Source organism: Entelurus aequoreus, linkage group LG14 (genome assembly GCF_033978785.1).
Source record: "Entelurus aequoreus isolate RoL-2023_Sb linkage group LG14, RoL_Eaeq_v1.1, whole genome shotgun sequence".
In the NCBI taxonomy this organism is placed as follows: Eukaryota; Metazoa; Chordata; class Actinopteri; order Syngnathiformes; family Syngnathidae; genus Entelurus; species Entelurus aequoreus.
The window spans coordinates 44583384-44605457 of record NC_084744.1 but is presented as its reverse complement, the minus strand read 5'-3'; the positions used below and the strand labels follow the sequence as shown (position 1 = coordinate 44605457).

Sequence of the window (22074 nt, the reverse complement as noted above, 5' to 3'; positions counted from 1 at the left end):
GGTATTATCTTCGACCCAACTCTCTCGTTTGAGTCACACATTAAGAGTGTTACTAAAACGGCCTTCTTTCATCTCCGTAATATCGCTAAAATTCGTTCCATTTTGTCCACAAGCGATGCTGAGATCATTATTCATGCGTTCGTTACATCTCGTCTCGATTACTGTAACGTTTTATTTTCGGGCCTCCCTATGTCTAGCATTAAAAGATTACAGTTGGTACAAAATGCGGCTGCTAGACTTTTGACAAAAACAAGAAAGTTTGATCATATTACGCCTATACTGGCTCACTTGCACTGGCTTCCTGTGCACCTAAGATGCGACTTTAAGGTTTTACTACTTACGTATAAAATACTACACGGTCAAGCTCCTGCCTATCTTGCCGATTGTATTGTACCATATGTCCCGGCAAGAAATCTGCGTTCAAAGAACTCCGGCTTATTAGTGATTCCCAGAGCCCAAAAAAAGTCTGCGGGCTATAGAGCGTTTTCTATTCGGGCTCCAGTACTCTGGAATGCCCTCCCGGTAAAAGTTAGAGATGCTACCTCAGTAGAAGCATTTAAGTCTCATCTTAAATGCTCCCTTAAAAGACTCCCTTTTTAGACCAGTTGATCTGCCGTTTCTTTTCTTTTCTTTTCTACTCTGCTCCCAACCCGGGGTGGACCGCTAGCCTGTGCATCAGATGGGGACATCTCTACGCTGCTGACCCGTCTCCGCTCGGGATGGTTCCTGCTGGCCCCACTATGGACTGGACTTTCGCTGATGTGTTGGACTTTCACAATATTATGTCAGACCCACTCGACATCCATTGCTTTCGGTCTCCCCTAGAGGGGGGGGGGGGGGGGGGGTTACCCCCATATGCGGTCCTCTCCAAGGTTTCTCATAGTCATTCACAAAGACGTCCCACTGGGGTGAGTTTTCCTTGCCCGTATGTGGGCTCTGTACCGAGGATGTTGTTGTGGCTTGTACAGCCCTTTGAGACACTTGTGATTTAGGGCTATATAAATAAACATTGATTGATGATTGATTGACTTGTTGGTCACAAAAAACATTCATGAAGTTTGCTTCTTTTATGAATTTATTATGGGTCTACTGAAAATGTGAGCAAATCTGCTGGGTCAAAAGTATACATACAGCAATGTTAATATTTGGTTACATGTCCCTTGGCAAGTTTCACTGCAATAAGGCGCTTTTTTGTAGCCATCCACAAGCTTCTGCTTGAATTTTTGACCACTCCTCTTGACAAAATGGGTGCAGTTCAGCTAAATGTGTTGGTTTTCTGACATGGACTTGTTTCTTCAGCATTGTCCACACGTTTAAGTCAGGACTTTGGGAAGGCCATTCTAAAACCTTACTTCTAGCCTGATTTAGCCATTCCTCTACCACTTTTGACGTGGGTTTGGGGTCATTGTCCTGTTGGAACACCCAACTGCGCCCGAGACCCAACCTCCGGGCTGATGATTTTAGGTTGTCCTGAAGAAGTTGGAGGTAATTCTCCTTTTTCATTGTCCCATTTACTCTCTGTAAAGCACCAGTTCCATTGGCAGCAAAACAGGCCCAGAGCATAATGCTCCCACCACCATGCTTGCTGGGTATTGTGGTCAAACAGCTCATTTTTTGTTTCATCATTAAAGTGCTAACTTTAAAAAAAAAACAATTGTACACTTTTTACTCTAATTCCCAAGCCACACACCTTAGAGTAATATAACTTGGTATGTGACACAAGCTAACTGTTAGCATGCTAACATGCTAACAATAACATGCCAACCTTTTGAGCTAGTTTTGCAACCGTTTACACCAGAGTCATATAACTTGGTATGTGATATTTTTTAACTGTTAGCTTGCGAACGATAGCATGCTGGCAAGCTAACTTAAGCATTTTACATTTCCCATCTAATTTTGCACTATTTTCTCTATTTTCACAGCCATACACCTTTGAGTCATATAACTTGGTGTATGAAACATGCTAACTATTATCATGCTAACGTTTGCACACATGCTAAATCTTAGCATTTTAATGTAAGCATGTTAACGTTTTAGGCTAGCTGTGTAGCACATTTTGTACAGTTACACGTAAAACTCTCGGATTCAGACACTCTGCACCATAAAACTCTCGGATTCAGACACTCGGCACCATCTTAAAAGTGTGGTGGCTTCCGACGACTGCCAGCCAGAGGTCCAGGGCACAGATAGCAGGCCCATCAAAGTTTCCGTGTGAATTTTCTAGTTGTCTTTAAAATTGAGAAGGCATTCGACCATGTCCCCCGGGAAGTCCTGTGGGGAGTGCGCAGAGAGTATGGGGTATCGGACTGTCTGATTGTGGCGGTTCACTCCCTGTATGATCAGTGTCAGAGCTTGGTCCGCATTGCCGGCAGTAAGTCGGACCCTTTTCCAGTGAGAGTTGGACTCCGCCAAGGCTGCCCTTTGTCACCGATTCTGTTCATAACTTTTATGGACAGAATTTCTAGGCGCAGTCAGAGCGTTGAGGGGATCCGGTTTGGTGGCTGCAGGATTAGGTCTCTGCTTTTTGCAGATGATGTGGTCCTGATGGCTTCATCTGGCCAGGATCTTCAGCTCTCACTGGATCAGTTTGCAGCCGAGTGTGAAGCGACTTGGATGAGAATCAGCACCTCCAAGTCCGAGTCCATGGTTCTCGCCCGGAAAAGGGTGGAGTGCCATCTCCGGGTTGGGGAGGAGATCTTGCCCCATGGGGAGGAGTTTAAGTACCTCGGAGTCTTGTTCACGAGTGAGGGAAGAGTGGATCGTGAGATCGACAGGCAGTTCGGTGCGGCGTCTTCAGTAATGCAAACGCTGTATCGCTCCGTTGTGGTGAAGAAGGAGCTGAGCCGGGAGGCAAAGCTCTCAATTTACCGGTCGATCTACGTTCCCATCCTCACCTATGGTCATGAGCTTTGGGTTATGACCGAAAGGACAAGATCACGGATACAAGCGGCCGAAATGAGTTTCCTTCGCCGAGTGGCGGGGCTCTCCCTTAGAGATAGGGTGAGAAGCTCCACCATCTGGGGGGAGCTCAAAGTAAAGCCACTGCTCCTCCACATCAAGAGGAGCCAGATGAGGTGGTTCAGGCATCTGGTCAGGATGCCACCCAAACACCTCCCTAGGGAGGTGTTTAGGGCACGTACGACCGGTAGGAGGCCACGGGGAAGACCCAGGACACGTTGGGAAGACTATGTCTCCCGGCCGGCCTGGGAACGCCACGGGATCTCCCGGGAGGAGCTGGACGAAGTGGCTGGGGAGAGGAAAGTCTGGGCTTCTTTGCTTAGGCTGCTGCCCACGCGACCCGACCCTGGATGGATAGATGGATGGATAGTTCAACGTTTATTTAGCCAATTTTGTCATTTCCAGCATTCATTCAAGTCCATTTATCAAATAACCTTCACTTTACTCTCGGTTAGAACTGTAATAGCGGTGCTGCAAGGTGCACAGCTGTGAACATCAATATCACACATTGATTTAATACTGCCAAACAGGGATAGTAATTCATCAACGGTGATGAATAATTACGTCTTTACCCACGGCTGGCTTAAAATTGCAGTTCTGATTTGGTGTCTCGTCTTGGCGGTTTTGGGGGCTTGATAAGCGCCAGGACCTCTTGGGCGTAGTCCGTATGGTGCAGACCGGCGTTCCTCAAGGCCTGCTCCACCCGAAATCTGGGATCAGCAACAATCTGGAAAACAGATAAGGTAGAAGAAAACAAAATTCATGTTTCTCACTACCGACTCTGACTTTTCTATTATGTACTCATGGCTGATGATTAGTCACTCATCTCTCACGGGCTGGCATTTTGGGGAGAAGTTGGAAAATCATTAGTCATGATTGCGTAATAACACCCACAGACGGCAGTGGTGGCCTTGAACTCAAGGTTGTTGAAGAGTCTGTAAAAACCAGGGCCATCATTGTTTGAGTGGCCAAGCGGGTTACATAATGCAAGCTGCAGAACGGCTCAGCGGTCAGTCACAGATGAAAGGCAAAGCAAAAACATGAACGTAATATTGCACAAAAACACACAACAACCTGGGAGCACAGATGAGGAGTCAGGTGACCATGTGTGTCTGCCCAGGTTTTAGCAGTGGATTTTCTTTGTTTTTAGAAAACTGCAACACATCATCCCCCATTAACCCACCTGTGCCTTTTACTCAGAATCCAGAAAAACAGAATATTAATGCATGTGTGTATTTACAATCTGACACATGCATCGATGTTTATAATTTAATATTCTGATAGTGGATTATTTGCAGGGTTGTTCAGCCTGTGTGGTTTGGACAGAACAGTTACTATTTGCATAATTAAAAACACAAATCACACTTCATATGACAATCAAATCAGCTTGAATGTTTTTACACTCAATGATATTTTTCCACATATAAATTACTTAATCACAACTTAACTCTCCGGAAACACGATATTAAAATCCATGGAAATGTTATTTAAAAAATCTACACAAATCCATGATCCAAACATTTTATTAAATTTGGAAAAAGCTGTTTAATTGAACATGTTATTTCTGAACTAGCCCCACTCCCAAGGCCCACTTTCCAAATACATTAAAATGAGGACTGAGAGATTTTGGTTACCATAATTTTCAGACTATAAAGCGCACTTAAAATCCTTTCATTTTCTCAAAACTCAACAGTGCGCCTTATAACTCGGTGGGCCTAATGTACTGAATCATTTTGGTTGTGTTTACCGACCTCAAAGCTATTTTTATTGTTTGGTACATGGTGAATTAGTGTGACCAGTAGATGGCAGTCACACATAAGAGATATGTGTAGACTGCAATATGACTCCAGTAAACAACACCAACATTTTATATGTTCCATTGAAAATATAGAACATTACACACGGCGCTCAAAATCTATCAAAATGTTTTAGTAGGACTTTGGTAAGCTATGAAGCCACACCGCTTGATGGATTATACTGTGCTTCAACATAGGAGTATTATTAAGGTGTGTGTGTGTGTGTGTATGAGGTAAGACATATTATCTGGCGTTTTGTTTCGTAATAAAATACTAAAGCAACTTTTCTTACCTACTGGTACATACTGATCTGTATTTGGGATCTGCATAAGTCCTGAAAATTTGCACGAGTCCGCCTTTGTAGTCCGTGGTGACACCGTAGTCGATAAGCTTCTTCTTATTCTCTATCTTCTTGTTATCTCTGCTCTTGCCATTTCTAATATAAAGTAGTGTAAAGTTCTTACTTATATCTGTCAGTAAACTGGCCATGAAAGCGCTAAAATATACCGGTGTAGTGAGTTTACATTATTCACCCAAGGAACTTTTAGTTGTTAGAGAGTTCTGGTCGGACAGTTTTTCACGGGACACATTTCCTGTGTTGTTGTTGCACTAGTGAGCCACGGATGAGGAGGTGCTGCTCCGTTATTGATTGAAGTAAAGTCTGAATGTCATTAAAATAGTTAGCTCCATCTTTTGACACTTCTTCCACTCCCGTCCTTGCACGCTACACCGCTACAACAAAGATGACGGGGAGAAGACGCTGTCGAAGGTGAGCCACGTAAATAAGACCGCCCACAAAACGGCGCACCCTGAAGCGACTGTCAGAAAGCGGCTTGAAGATGATCTGTAAAACATCATCTATGCAACATTTTGACCAAAGAACCACCATTACATGTTATGCAGAGTTATGAAATACTCTCGCACACTACTGAAACACTCTCATACACACTACCGAAATGTTTTTCTCTCACACACCATGGCCATTTTTTTCATACATACACTACTGAAACCCTCTCACATACACTACTGAAATACTCACACACACTACTGAAACACTCTCAAACACCATTGAAATTCTTTCACACACACACAACTGAGTTTTTTTCTCTCATACACACTACTGAAAACCTCGCACACACACACACCTGAAATTATTTTTCAGTTGTGTGTGTAAAAGGATTTCAGTAGTGTGCGTGAGAGAAAACATTTCAGTAGTGTGTACGAGTGTTTCAGTAGTGTGTGTGAGAGAAAAACTTTCCCGTTGTTTGAGAGAGCACAAACCATCACTAAAATATGAACTTTTGTCAAGGCTGGAACCCATTATTAATATTTACATTGTTTCTTAATGAGAAATTTGCTTCACTACACACATTTTTCTTATTACAAACCCCGTTCAAGTACCAATTAAGTTCGTCAGTAGAGGTTCCTACATTTAGTTTCAGCCCTTTATCCAGATATTCACCAAAATGTAATGGCTTCTCCATTGGTGCCAACTTTCTATAAAGTTGGTGTTTGTCATTTTAGAGTAGTTTCGCTGATTGTGTCTGTCCTTATTTACTGTGTCAACACCATTGCTGGTTGCAGAATTGGTTGAGGCGTAAGATATTTCGAAAATAACCATTTGAAGCCCAAATTGACATACATTGTTTTAAAAATAACAGCTGCAATATATTTATCGAGCGTGTGCATTCATCACCTGTGCATCTGTGTACGTGTTGAGTCCAAAGAGAGGTTTCTGGATGTCATCTTCTTTCATGTTTAAATATCGATTCCTCCAAGACTGAGTGTCTCCCATCATCCTCTCCATGTCAGACTGTGCCACCACAGCCACCTGAGAGCAATACAGAACATTTCATGTGGAGTCAAAGCTTGAACACTAACATGGGCCATAATATTAGGCACACAATCTACTGAGATACACTATATTGCCAAACGTATTTGGCCACCTCCCTTTACTCACATATGAACTTTTGAAGTGCCATCCCATGGAATTGTCCAAAATGTTTTGGTATCGTGGAGCATTCAAAGTTCCTTTCACTGGAACTAAGGGACCAAGCCCCAACTACTGAAAAACCAACCCCACACCATACTTCCTCCTCCACCAAATTTCACACTCGGCACAATGCAGTCCGAAATGTAGCGTTCTCCTGGCAACCTCCAAACCCAGACTGGTCCATCAGATTGCCAGATGGAAAAGTGTGATTCATCACTCCAGAGAAGGCGTCTCCACTGCTCTAGAGTCCAGTGGCGACGTGCTTTACACCACTGCATCCCACACTGCATTGGACTTGGTGATGTATGGCTTAGATGCAGCTGCTCGGCCATGGAAAGCCATTCCATGAAGCTCTCTGTGTACTGTACGTGGGCTAATTGGAAGGTCATATGAAGTTTGGAGCTCAGACTGTGCAGAAAGTCTTTGCACTATGCGCTTCAGCATCCGCTGACGCCTCTCTGTCAGTTTACGTGGCCTACCACTTGGTGGCTGAGTTGCTGTTGTTCTCGCACTCTTCACTTTTCTTATAATAAAGTTGACTTTGGAATATTTAGGAGCAAGAATTTTCACGACTGGATTTGTTGCACAGGTGGCATCCTATGACAGTTCCACGCTGGAAATCACTGAGCGCGGCCCATTCTTTCACTAATGTTTGTAAAAAACAGTTTCCATGCCCAAGTGCTTGATTTTATACACCGGGCCAAGTGATTAGGACACCTGATTCTCATCATTTGGATGGGTGGCCAAATACATGAACGCGATAAGTGAATTACCGCAAAGTATTAATTATAAAAAAAATATTTTCATAGCTAGAGCATAACAATGTTTTTCAACATTAGACATGAAATAATACCCTATAGTCACCTTTACACTCCTTTAATTCAATATTGCAGTATTGTCAAACCGTGGTACATGTACCACTAGAGCAGGGGTGTCAAAGGTATAGCTCGGTTGGTAGAGTGGCCGTGCCAGCAGCTGGAGGGTTCCAGGTTCGATCCCCGCTTCTGCCATCCTAGTCACTGCCGTTGTGTCCTTAAGCAAGACACTTTACCCACCTGCTCCGAGTGCCACCCACACTAGTTTAAACATGTAACTTAGATATTGGGTTTCACTATGTAAAGCGCTTTGAGTTACTAGAGAAAAGCGCTATATAAATATAATTTCACTAGTGCACTAACATCATGTGGTTTATTTTTTGGGGGACGACGTGGCGCCGTTGGGAGAGTGGCCGTGCCAGCAACCTGAGGGTTCCTGGTTCGATCCCCACCTTCTTCTACCAACCTCGTCACGTCCGTTGTGTCCTTGAGCAAGACACATCACCCTTGCTCCTGATGGGTGGTGGTTAGGGCCTTGCATGGCAGCTTCCGCCATCAGTGTGTGAATGTGTGTGTGAATGGGTGAATGTGGAAATAGTGTCAAAGCGCTTTGAGTACCTTGAAGGTAGAAAAGCGCTATACAAGTATACCCATTTACCATTTATTAGAAGCGGCCAGCAAGCCACAGCCGCCTGCTGCTGTTTTGTACGCACCAATACATCAGTGTTGGCGCTAGGAATTTTCAAAATGGGGTCCCGGGGACCCCATCCATCCATCCATTTTCTACCGCTTGTCCCTTTCAGGGTCACGGGGGATGCTGGAGCCTATCTCAGTTGCATTCGGGCGGAAGCCGGGGTACGCCCTGGACAAGTCGCCACCTCATCGCAGGGCCAACACAGATAATCAAAAGATTGATATATTGATATATTGACTCACCTGAACACACTAATTCGATAAAATAATGCTGCCTGAGGCTGAGCCAATCAGTGGCCATGATACTGAACAGTGTGCTCTGATTGGTTTGGTCTCATCTAGTGGCCAACATTACTGTAGTATTGATATTTTTGTTTTGTTTATTTAGCCATGTTTGTGTATGAAAGTGCTTAATTTCGTCCAAAATATGTAAAATATGATTGAAAAAAATGAATAATAAAACTGATAGAGTGAAGCTGCAAACTTTGAAGCGTGATGTGATGAGGGACGACGAACCTACAACAAGTGTCTCTATGAAGTCATGTAGTGTTTTTACCACACTTAAAAATCTTGCCCATTTACTAAAATATCAGATGAATATAAAATGATGACGTTGACATGTACAAAAAAAAGGCGAAAACACCTTTCTGAGAAACTTGTTCAAACTTGTTGCTTTTGTTTGCCTCAAATATAAAATAGATACAACAGATTCATTAACCACTGTAGACCCCATCAAGTCATAACAATGGGGTACCACAGTACATTTTTGGGGTCCCACTTTTTTGTAAGCTTTTTGAAAACAAATGATAAATGTATGCATTATCCTGTTATATCTCACTTTCTATATTGTGTTTTGGAAAAAGGTTGTCATAAACATTACTTAGTTCATTAAAAAAAAACAAAAGAAAACATTTTTTTATGCATATGTAAATTTACTCAGTTATAAACATTCATTCACTTTCTTCCATCCTTCATGGATCTAAACTGTACCGCTGCCCGGTATTTTTTTTCTATATTTTTATTGTAATATTTTCAGAATGTGTTTGTTCTATTTTTGGCCAAAGTAAGACAAAGAAAGCAATCTGAAGTTGTCTTCATTTTTTAGTTTTAATGCCATGATTGTAATAGCCCGGCCCGTGTGGCCCCTGAGCTAAAATGAGTTTGACACCCCTGCACTAGAGGTACGCAGGGTCTGTCTAGTGCAGGGCTATATTCTACTACACATTGAAGAGGGCCGCAGTTTCAAGAGCCCAAGGTCTCAGGGGCCGCACATCAAAATTTGGATGTTTCTTTAGAAAGTGCCTCTGGAGGTTCTATTCCTTTTAAACAGCGTTTACTTATTTATTTAGGTTTGCAAGACCAAAAATATAAACATTACAAAAGTATAACGTACGTTGTGTATTTAACATAAATCAAATAGATGATATTTTATTACACACAAGTGGTTTAACACAATTAAACCTAAGCTTAGGTGTAGCGTTATCGCCATCTGCTGGTCAAATTCAGCACTACATGTATTTAACTTCGTTTAAATTGCCAGAGTTAAACGGCCAAAAACAACAGGACCACAAATACAAAACACATCACAAAGTCAGCCATTTCAATGCATCCATACTTTGTTGTCCAGTCGCTGTTAAAAGTCAGATTTTCGTGATTTATTTGGATTTTTTTTCCAGGGTGGATAGTGCCATCTACTTCTACTCACCCACTGCTGCTTCATTGTGACACACATGCTTTGCTGTTGCCCCCGGCAGGGTGGCGGGAGTACTGCATAAATGAGCAGCCCTTATTTTTAATGGTTTCTTTAAAGGCCTACTGAAATGAATTTTTTTTATTTAAACGGGGATAGCAGATCTATTCTATGTGTCATACTTGATCATTTCGCGATATTGCCATATTTTTGCTGAAAGGATTTAGTATAGAACAACGACGATAAAGATTGCAACTTTTGGTATCTGATAAAAAAAAAGGCTTGCCCCTACCGGAAGTAGCGTGACGTAGTCAGTTGAACATATACGCAAAGTTCCCTATTGTTTACAATGATGGCCGCATGAAGTGAGAGAGATTCGGACCGAGAAAGCCACAATTTCCCCATTAATTTGAGCGAGGATGAAAGATTTGTGGATGAGTAAAGTGCAAGTGAAGGACTAGTGGGGAGTTGAAGCTATTCAGATAGGGAAGATGCTGTGAGAGCCGGGGGTGACCTGATATTCAGCTGGGAATGACTACAACAGTAAATAAACACAAGACATATATATACTCTATTAGCCACAACACAACCAGGCTTATATTTAATATGCCACAAATTAATCCTGCATAAAAACACCTGCGTGTTTGTTACGCTAGCTCCTAGCTCCTCTGCTAGCTCCTAGCTCCATAGAACACGCCAATACAATTCAAACACCTGATCAACACACACAATCACTCAGCCCAAAAGACCGTTCACCTAACCCAGGGTTCATAAAGCTTATATATTTTTTAAAAAGTTACGTACGTGACGCGCACATACGGTCAAGCTCTCAAATGTTTAGCAGCCAAGGCTGCATACTCACGGTACCTGATATTCAGCTGGGAATGACTACAACAGTAAATAAACACAAGACATATATATACTCTATTAGCCACAACACAACCAGGCTTATATTTAATATGCCACAAATTAATCCTGCATAAAAACACCTGCGTGTTTGTTACGCTAGCTCCTAGCTCCTCTGCTAGCTCCTAGCTCCATAGAACACGCCAATACAATTCAAACACCTGATCAACACACACAATCACTCAGCCCAAAAGACCGTTCACCTAACCCAGGGTTCATAAAGCTTATATATTTTTTAAAAAGTTACGTACGTGACGCGCACATACGGTCAAGTTATCGAATGTTTAGCAGCCAAGGCTGCATACTCACGGTACCTGATATTCAGCTGGGAATGACTACAACAGTAAATAAACACAAGACATATATATACTCTATTAGCCACAACACAACCAGGCTTATATTTAATATGCCACAAATTAATCCTGCATAATAACACCTGCGTGTTTGTTATGCTAGCTCCTAGCTCCTCTGCTAGCTCCTAGCTCCATAGAACACGCCAATACAATTCAAACACCCGATCAACACACACAATCACTCAGCCCAAAAGACCGTTCACCTAACCCAAGGTTCATAAAGCTTATATATTTTTAAAAAGTTACGTACGTGACGCGCACTTACGGTACGGTACGTGTTATGCTAGCTCCTAGCTCCTCTGCTAGCTCCTAGCTCCATAGAACACGCCAATACAATTCAAACACATGATCAACACACACAATCACTCAGCCCAAAAGACCGTTCACCTAACCCAAGGTTCATAAAGCTTATATATTTTAAAAAAGTTACGTACATACGCAAAAAAAAGCCAAAGCTGCATACTCACAGTAGCACGTCTGCGTCTTTGTCATCCAAATCAAAGTAATCCTGGTAAGAGTCTGTGTTGTCCCAGTTCTCTACAGGCGTCTGTGTATCCAAATCAAAAGTCCTCCTGGTTAGAGTCTCTGTTATCCGAGTTCTTCCATCTTGACTGCATCTTTCGGGAATGTAAACAAAGAAGCGCCGGCTGTGTACTGTTGTGGCTGACTACGTTCGAAAAATACGTCCATTTCGCACCGACAACTTTCTTCTTTGCTTGCTTGGCTTCCTTCTCCATAATGCAATGAACATGATTGAAACAGATTCACGAACACAGATGTCCAGAATACTGTGGAATTATGAAATGAAAACAGAGCTTTTTCGTACCGGCTTCAATGTGGAAGGCATACCCGTGTTCGTCGGGCTACGTCACGCGCATACGTCATCCTCAGAGGCGTTTCGAACCGGAAGTTTAGCGGCAAATTTAAAATGTCACTTTATAAGTTAACCCGGCCGTATTGGCATGTGTTATAATGTTAAGATTTCATCATTGATATATAAACTATCAGACTGCGTGGTCGGTAGTAGTGGGTTTCAGTAGGCCTTTAAAGGCCTACTGAAATGAATTTTTTTTATTTAAACGGGGATAGCAGATCTATTCTATGTGTCATACTTGATCATTTCGCGATATTGCCATATTTTTGCTGAAAGGATTTAGTATAGAACAACGACGATAAAGATTGCAACTTTTGGTATCTGATAAAAAAAAGGCTTGCCCCTACCGGAAGTAGCGTGACGTAGTCAGTTGAACATATACGCAAAGTTCCCTATTGTTTACAATGATGGCCGCATGAAGTGAGAGAGATTCGGACCGAGAAAGCGACAATTTCCCCATTAATTTGAGCGAGGATGAAAGATTTGTGGATGAGTAAAGTGCAAGTGAAGGACTAGTGGGGAGTTGAAGCTATTCAGATAGGGAAGATGCTGTGAGAGCTGGGAATGACTACAACAGTAAATAAACACAAGACATATATATACTCTATTAGCCACAACACAACCAGGCTTATATTTAATATGCCACAAATTAATCCTGCATAAAAACACCTGCGTGTTTGTTACGCTAGCTCCTAGCTCCTCTGCTAGCTCCTAGCTCCATAGAACACGCCAATACAATTCAAACACCTGATCAACACACACAATCACTCAGCCCAAAAGACCGTTCACCTAACCCAAGGTTCATAAAGCTTATATATTTTTAAAAAGTTACGTACACACGCAAAAAAAAGTTGCGCACATACGGTCAAGCGATCAAATGTTTAGAAGCCAAAGCTGCATACTCACAGTAGCACGTCTGCGTCTTTGTCATCCAAATCAAAGTAATCCTGGTAAGAGTCTGTGTTGTCCCAGTTCTCAACAGGCGTCTGTGTATCGAAGTCAAAAGTCCTCCTGGTTAGAGTCTCTGTTATCCGAGTTCTTCCATCTAGACTGCATCTTTCGGGAATGTAAACAAAGAAGCGCCGGCTGTGTACTGTTGTTGCTGACTACGTTCGAAAAATACGTCCATTTCGCACCGACAACTTTCTTCTTTGCTTGCTCAGCTTCCTTCTCCATAATGCAATGAACATGATTGCAACAGATTCACGAACACAGATGTCCAGAATACTGTGGAATTATGAAATGAAAACAGAGCTTTTTCGTATTGGCTTCAATGTGGAAGGCATACCCGTGTTCGCCGGTCTACGTCACGCGCATACGTCATCCTCAGAGGCGTTTCGAACCGGAAGTTTAGCGGCAAATTTAAAATGTCACTTTATAAGTTAACCCGGCCGTATTGGCATGTGTTATAATGTTAAGATTTCATCATTGATATATAAACTATCAGACTGCGTGGTCGGTAGTAGTGGCTTTCAGTAGGCCTTTAAGCCTATTTGGGTGTTGTTCAGCGGGCTAAATTAGAAGCTTTGTCGGGCCGGATGTGGCCCGCGGGCCGCCAGTTGACAAGCCTGGATCCAGTGGTACGCCAAAGAATCACTTTATTAAAGTATACGGTTTTATTTTCCGATATTTAAACACAGTGTTGCTGTTCAAAATGTGTGTAATGTAATGTAACAATGTAATAAAAATGGTGAACATACTTGTTAAATAAAACCCCTGCCTTGTTTTTAATGAGTAATCAGGCCTCCTTGCTCTGTATTTAATGTTGGTCATTATGGTGGCACCTGGAGAGCCAAGTTTTTTCTGAGGTGGCACTTGGTGAACAAAGTTTGAGGACAACTTCAACATAGAAATGCTTGCTGAGGCTGAGCCAATCAGTGACCACTAGGGATGTCCAATAATGGCTTTTTGCCGATGTTCCGATATCGTCCAACTCTTTAATTACTGATACCGATATCAACCGATACCGATATCAGCCGATACCGATATATACAGTCGTGGAATTAACACATTATTATGCCTAATTTGGACAACCAGGTATGGTGAAGATAAGGTCCTTTTAAAAATAATAATAATAATAAAATAAGATAAATAAATTGAAAAAAATTCTTGAATAAAAAAAAAAGTAAAACATTATAAAAACAGTTACATAGAAACTAGTAATTAATGAAAATGAGTAAAATTATCTGTTAAAGGTTAGTACTATTAGTGGACCAGCAGCACGCACAATCATGTGTGCTTACGGACGGTATCCCTTGCAGACTGTATTGATAAATATTGATATATAATGTAGGAACCAGAATATAAATAACAGAAAGAAACAACCCTTTTGTGTGAATGAGTGTGAATGAGTGTAAATGGGGGAGGGAGGTTTTTTGGGTTGGTGCACTAATTGTAAGTGTATCTTGTGTTTTTTATGTTGATTTAATTAAAAAAAACAAAAAACGATACCAATAATAAAAAAAACGATACCGATAATTTCCGTTATTACATTTTAAAGCATTTGTCGGCCGATAATATTGGCAGACCCATATTATCGGACATCTCTAGTGACCACCAAACTGAACATTGCGCTCCGGTTTGGTCTCTTCTACTGGTCAATACTACTGTAGTAATGATATTTAGTTCATCGAGCCATTTTTATGCTTGAAAATGCATATTTGAGGACCAAAAAATTTCCGACTATCCCCAAAAATCTGCAACGTGGTGAAGCCTCAATATTTAAAGCGCGATGTGGCGAGGGACGACTTGTACATACCCCGTTCTCTTGGGAAATGTACTTGCTTTTAAATTGAATTGTTACTTAAATCGTTTTAAATTACTTTTGACCTGTTGTGGTATGCCCGCTGTTGTTCTGTCGTATTGTCTTGCTGTAATTATTATTATTGTAACTTTGATTGTGCCGCCCGCTGTGTCAGGTCGCTCTTGAAAAATAGATTTGAATCTCAATGAGTCTTTCCCTGGTTAAATAAAGGGAAATAGAAAATTTAACATATGTTTTACATAATGTAGGAAAGTGTTTTTTTGTTTTGTTTTTTTAACCTTTATTTATTATTTTTTATTTAACATAAATGTTGTGCACTTTCTGGAAAAAACGTGCAGAAAAAAGGTATTTTTTTTTAGTTATTATTAAATTCAAGCAGACAAGCTTAGGGAAAAAAAGTGTAATTTAAAATGTAAATCATCACACAGAAAGCTATTATTATGCAGTAGTATTATGCAATAATGTTATATGTGTATATGTATATATATGCATATGTATGGATATGTGCATGTGTGTGGATATATACATATATATAGATACATATTAGGGCTGCGAATCTTTGGGTGTCCCACGATTCGATTCAATATCGGTTCTCGGGGTCACGATTCGATTCAAAATCGTTTTTTTTCGATTCAAAATCGATTTTTTTCGGTTCAACGCGATTCTCGATTCAAAAACAATATTTTCCCGATTCAAAACGATTCTCTATTCATTCAATACATAGGATTTCAGCAGGATCTACCCAGTCTGCTGACATGCAAGCAGAGTAGTAGATTTATGTAAAAAGCTTTTATAATTGTAAAGGACAATGTTTTATCAACTGATTGCAAAAATGTACATTTGTTTGAACTATTAAATGAACCAAAAATATGACTTATTTTATCTTTGTGAAAATATTGGACACAGTGTGTTGTCAAGCTTATGAGATGCGATGCAAGTGTAAGCCACTGTGACACTATTGTTCTTTTTTTAAATGTTTTATAAATGTCTAATGATAATGTGAATGAGGGATTTTTAATCACTGCTATGTTGAAATTGTAACTAATATTGATACTGTTGTTGATGATATTCATTTTTGTTTCACCACTTTTGGTTTGTTTTGTGTCGTGTTTGTGTCTCCTCTCAATTACTCTGTTTATTGCAGTTCTGAGTGTTGCTGGGTCGGGTTTGCTTTTGGAATTGGATTGCATTGTTATGGTATTGCTGTGTACGGTTTTGTTGGATTGATTAATTAAAAAAAATAAAAATGAAATAAAATAATAATAATAATAATAATTGAAAATAATAGATTTTTTAAAAATGAGAATCGATTCTGAATCGCACAACGTGAGAATCGCGATTCGAATTCGAATCGATTTTTTCCCACACCCCTAATACATATCTTCTTTTTTATCTTTTTTTTTACTATTATATTACTAAATTATTGTGTATGCACCTTAGGGGATCTGCTTCAATTTCGTTGTTCTTTGAACCTGTTTACTGTAATAATGACAAATAAAACTATATTCTATTCTATTGCCTATATAAATGTGTTCTCATTTTCTACCACAGAGTGGCAGTGTTGTTCCAGTCGAAATTAAAGCAGCCCTCATCCTCTTCTGCACTGAGTCCATTTCTCTGAAAGGGCCAATGAATATACTTGAGAGGGTTAACAGCATAGAATTATCCACCTGGTTCCGGAGTGCCTCCAGTCGATTCTGCTTCTCCACTTCCTCCCTGTACCGCTCCAGCTCACTGGCCTCCTTCTCCTCCTTGCGTTGCGCCAACACCTCGGCCCGAAACAGTACCCTGAGGGAGGGCACAAGAGGGCAGGGACATTAGACCCGAACATGCCCTCCCTTCCATCTGTCGCAGCGCTGCACAAACATGGCACGTCGCTCCTGACACAGCACACCTCCAAGCTCTCGTGGCTTTTTATGAGGCTGTCAGTGTGCAACTTCTCTCATATCGGCCCTTTTTTATACCCCGCGGGAGCCTTCTTTTCTTTCATTGTCATAGCCAAAGTGTGATAGTACTGCAGTGTGTGACAGAAATACAAAGGGACTATTACCAGCTGATAGAACGTCAACATTACAACATAATGGCCATTAGAATACAACACTTTGCTGTTACTTTACGGCAATAAACATCAGTTTTGAAGTATTGAAAAGTACTGCAGTTAGGGTTGCACACTACAGGTACTTATTGCAAGGATATTAACGGACATGCACGCTGCGTAAACGGTGCATAATCACAAGACCAGTACTAACACATCATTTTGAAAGGTTATACAAACCCAGTGAAGTTGGCACATTGTGTAAATGGTAAATAAAACCAGAATACACTGATTTGCAAATCCTTTTCAACTTATATTCAATTGAATACTGCAAAGACAAGATATTTAACGTTCGAACTACAAACCCCGTTTCCATATGAGTTGGGAAATTGTGTTGGATGTAAATATAAACGTAATACAAGGATTTGCAAATCATTTTAAACCCATATTCAGTTGAATATGCTACAAAGACAACACATTTGATGTTCAAACTGATAACATTTTTTTTTTTGCAAATAATCATTAACTTAGAATTTGATGCCAGCAACACGTGACAAAGAAGTTGGGAAAGGTGGCAATAAATACTGATAAAGTTGAGGAATGCTCATCAAACACTTATTTGGAACATCCCACGGGTGAACAGGCAAATTGGGAACAGGTGGGTGCCATGATTGGGTATAAAAGTAGATTCCATGAAATGCTCAGTCATTCACAAACAAGGATGGGGCGAGGGTCACCACTTTGTCAACAAATGCGTGAGCAAATTGTTGAACAGTTTAAGAAAAACCTTTCTCAAGCAGCTATTGCAAGGAATTTAGGGATTTCACCATCTACGGTCCGTAATATCATCAAAGGGTTCAGAGAATCTGGAGAAATCACTGCACGTAAGCAGCTAAGCCCGTGACCTTCGATCCCTCAGGCTGTACTGCATCAACAAGCGACATCGGTGTGTAAAGGATATCACCACATGGGCTCAGGAACACTTCAGAAACCCACTGTCAGTAACTACAGTTGGTCGCTACATCTGTAAGTGCAAGTTAAAACTCTCCTATGCAAGGCAAAAACCATTTATCAACAACACCCAGAAACGCCGTCGGCTTCGCTGGGCCTGAGCTCATCTAAGATGGACTGAAACAAAGTGGAAAAGGGTTCTGTGGGCTGACGAATCCACATTTCAAATTGTTTTTGGAAACTGTGGACGTCGTGTCCTCTGGACCAAAGAGGAAAAGAACCATCCGTATTGTTATAGGCGCAAAGTTGAAAAGCCAGCATGTGTGATGGTATGGGGGTGTATTAGTGCCCAAGACATGGGTAACTTACACATCTGTGAAGGCACAATTAATGCTGAAAGGTACAAAAAGGTTTTGGAGCAACACATGTTGCCATCCAAGCAACGTCTTTTTCATGGACGCCCCTGCTTATTTCAGCAAGATAATGCCAAGTCACATTCTGCACGTGTTACATCAACGTGGCTTCATAGTAAAAGAGTGCGGGTACTAGACTGGCCTGCCTGTAGTCCAGACCTGTCTCCCATTGAAAATGTGTGGCGCATTATGAAGCCTAAAATACCACAACGGAGACCCCTGGACTGTTGAACAACTTAAGCTGTACATCAAGCAAGAATGGGAAAGAATTCCACCTGAAAAGCTTCAAAAATGTGTCTCCTCAGTTCCCAAACGTTTACTAAGTGTAGTTAAAATTCAAAGTTCATGATTCTTTGCAAAAATAAATTAAGTTTCTCAGTTGGAACATTAAATATCTTGTCTTTGCAGTCTATTCAACTGAATATAAGTTGAAAAGGATTTGCAAATCATTGTATTCTGTTTTTATTAATAGTTTTTTCTTTTACCTTAGAAAAAGGTAAAATACATATATTCAATAAGACATAATAAACCTATTCAAGCTAAATATTAAAAAATCAGAAATTCCCCACAAATTACCCCCAATGTTATATATATATATATATATATATATATATATATATATATATATATATATATATATATATATATATATATATATATATATATATATATATATATATATATATATATATATATATATATATATATATATATTTATATATATATATGTATATTTATATATATATATATATATATATATATATATATATATATATATATATATAGTCTCTTTTAATTTTTATTTGAAATAGTTCAGATATTTCACAAATTCTGCAAAATGACAAACATGTATGCCATGACAAGGAAAATAAATCTGAGCAATGTTGTTGATCGACGTTAAATCTGCTTCCTGATTGACAATTTGTTGGCTTTGGGGTTCAGGAACTTTGCCATTTCAAGAGAAATATCCTTTTTTAATTGGAACACAACACTGGAAGAGTTCTGTTGTATTGATTTATTTGACTATGGTCCTGTTGCTATGGCTCCTAAACACATTATGATGGGACTGTGCGTATGAAGCTTGCAGTTTCAATTCTGTACAGTACATGGAACTATCTTAACCCTGCTATGCCACGCCTTATTAGCACCTAAGTCAGGGGTGTCAAACTCATGGAGAAAAATCTACTCCCAAGTGGGCCGGACTGGTAAAATCACGGCACGATAACTTAAAAATAAAGGCAACTTCCGATTGTTTTCTTTGTTTAAAAATAGAACAAGCACATTCTGAAAATGTACAAATCATAATGTTGTTGGGGGTATTTTTTTACACTTACATGTTGCGGTTAATAGTATTCTATCTTTATTTGTCGTTATTTATATTTTCTGAATAAATGATGGGATAATGTTTATCAGTTAACTCATTGGTGTTAATTTTCAAGCTATCAAGATAAAAAAACAATACCAAAATCAAATTACAGTATGTTATTTATTGTAGTTTGATCATTTTCCTCGAGTAGTGCACTAACATCATGTGGTTTATTTAGTACATATGTAGCATCATCTACAAAGATAGAAAGAATTGCTATTGCAACATTTAGAACAGCTGTTTATTTCATTCAAAAATTTCAGGTTAATTTTTATACTTAGCAAACTCATCCCGCGGGCCGGATAAAACCTGTTAGCGGGCCCGATCCGGCCCTCAGGCCGTACGTTTGACACCCCTGACCTAAGTAGTCATGTGGCAAACACCGGTGTGATATGGGAATGATATGGTATTGCATGTTATGACATGTTATGGTGGAGAATGGCATTACATGGCATGGTATGACATCGCAGAGTGTGGTGTATGGCAGTTTTTTTCAACCTTTTTTGAGCGAAGGCACATTTTTTGCGGTGAAAAAAGCCGGAGGCACACCACCAGCAGAAATCATTAAAAAAACGAAACTCGGTTGACAGTAAAAAGTCGTTGTCGCAATTGTTGGATATGACTTTAAACCATAACCAACCATGCATCACTATAGCTCTTGTCTCAAAGTAGGTGTACTGTCACCACCTGTCACATCACGCCCTGACTTATTTTGACTTTTTTGCTGTTTTCCTGTGTGTAGTGTTTTAGTTCTTGTCTTGCGCTCCTATTTTGGTGGCATTTTCTCTTTTTTTTGGTATTTTCCTGTAGCAGTTTCATGTCTTCCTTTGAGCGATATTTCCCGCATCTACTTTGTTTTGGCAATCAAGAATATTTCAGTTGTTTTTATCCTTCTTTGTGTGGACATTGTTGATTGCCATGTCATGTTCGGATGTACATTGTGGACGCCGTCTTTGCTCCGCAGTAAGTCTTTGCTGTTGTCCAGCATTCTGTTTTTGTTTACTTTATAGCCAGTTCAGTTTTAGTTTCGTCCTGCATAGCCTTCCCTAAGCTTCAATGCCTTTTCTTAGGGGCACTAAACTTTTGTTTATTTTTGGTTTAAGCATTACACACCTTTTTACCTGCACATTACCTCCCGCTGTTTCCGACACCTACAAAGCAATTAGCTACCTGCTGCCACCTACTGATATGGAAGAGTATTACATGGTTACTCTGCCGAGCTCTAGACAGCACCGACACTCAACAACAACACATCATTTGCAGACTATAATTACTGGTTTGCAAAACATATTTTAAACCCAAATAGGTGAAATTAGATCATCTCCCACGGCACACCAGTGGTTGAAAAACACTGGTATATGGTATGGCTTGTAGAAGTTGTGATGATCTCTGGATTCACATTGATGTCTGAAAGCCATGGAAACCCAACATCCCACAATGCATTGCTCACCTATCTCGATCTTGCCTGGCCTGCTCCTCCATGGCGCCCCTCAATTTCGCCAGCCTGTCCTGATCCCTCTGCTCCAGCTCCTCCCTCCGCTTCTGCTGCTCCAAATTAAATTTCCGGAGCTGAGTGGAAAAAACATTAGCGCAGACGTTTACCAACAACAGCCTGAAGAAAGGGCGAAGTGGAGGCGACGTCGGCCCCGAGTCTGACTTGCACACAGCTATGGGCGGTGTTTGTGTCCTATTGACGTGACAACGCTGGAATCAGATAAACGTAAATGGAGAAAATGGGACGATATTTCAATGTCTGGCGGGCGATTGTGCTGAATTATGAGGAATCAAATGCATCGTAAATGCTCTCATTAATCATCATGTCTCAGGTTTCTAATTCTCTTCCAGCATAGCGCCCAGGGAGAGGGGGAGGAGGGGGGGTGGACTTAATTAAACAGTCAGACTAACACATGATTATGTTCCTATCCAAGGGAACTTTTTCTCTAAACACAATGATGTAATGTCAGTACCATTCCTGGCCACATGTCATTCATCAAACATGAAAACATTTGGACACATTTTTCAGGTGTTGCGAAACAGGGGTCTCAGACTTGCGGTCTGCGGGCCAATGTTGTGTGGCCCTCTACTTAGCGTCATAGTTTAGTGTAGTCGTGTCAATCTTGAACGAGAAAGAACACAAACTACAATAACCGTACAAACACAAAAAATGACTGCACAACTAGGGTTGCAAAATTCCGGGAGTATTCAAAGTTGGAAACTTTCCATGGGAATTAATGGTAAATGAATGGGACAAATCATTGAATGCAACATGCTAGATTTTGCAGCATGATTATTAGCTCAAACAACCTGATTTAATGCAAATTCAGTTAAATTTCAACCCTGCACTGTGCATTCCTCCATCACATGCACAGATGATTCCCAGCATGCTACACACTACAGCAGGGCTATTGAGGCCACACTAGTATTTGAGCCCAAGGACTTCATCCAGTCAGGTAAGTTTTGATGATAT

At 40.5% G+C, this 22074-nt stretch overlaps 1 protein-coding gene across 4 annotated transcripts in view; it reads right to left on the bottom strand.

The window, feature by feature from the left end:
- Positions 1-1090: 1090 nt before the first annotated feature.
- LOC133665405 (coiled-coil domain-containing protein 148-like) overlaps positions 1091-22074 on the bottom strand; it is a 76151-nt gene continuing 55167 nt past the window's right edge. For 2 of the 4 annotated variants that reach the window (XM_062070693.1, XM_062070694.1), the window contains 4 exons: positions 21058-21176; positions 16513-16630; positions 6451-6585; positions 1091-3685 (listed from right to left, as the gene is read on the bottom strand). In XM_062070693.1, the coding sequence (XP_061926677.1) occupies positions 3542-3685; positions 6451-6585; positions 16513-16630; positions 21058-21176 (516 nt within the window). In that variant the 3' untranslated portion in view covers positions 1091-3541. The remainder of the gene's footprint in view (positions 3686-6450; positions 6586-16512; positions 16631-21057; positions 21177-22074) is intronic. The other 2 variants (XM_062070695.1, XM_062070696.1) reach the window with 2 other exon arrangements.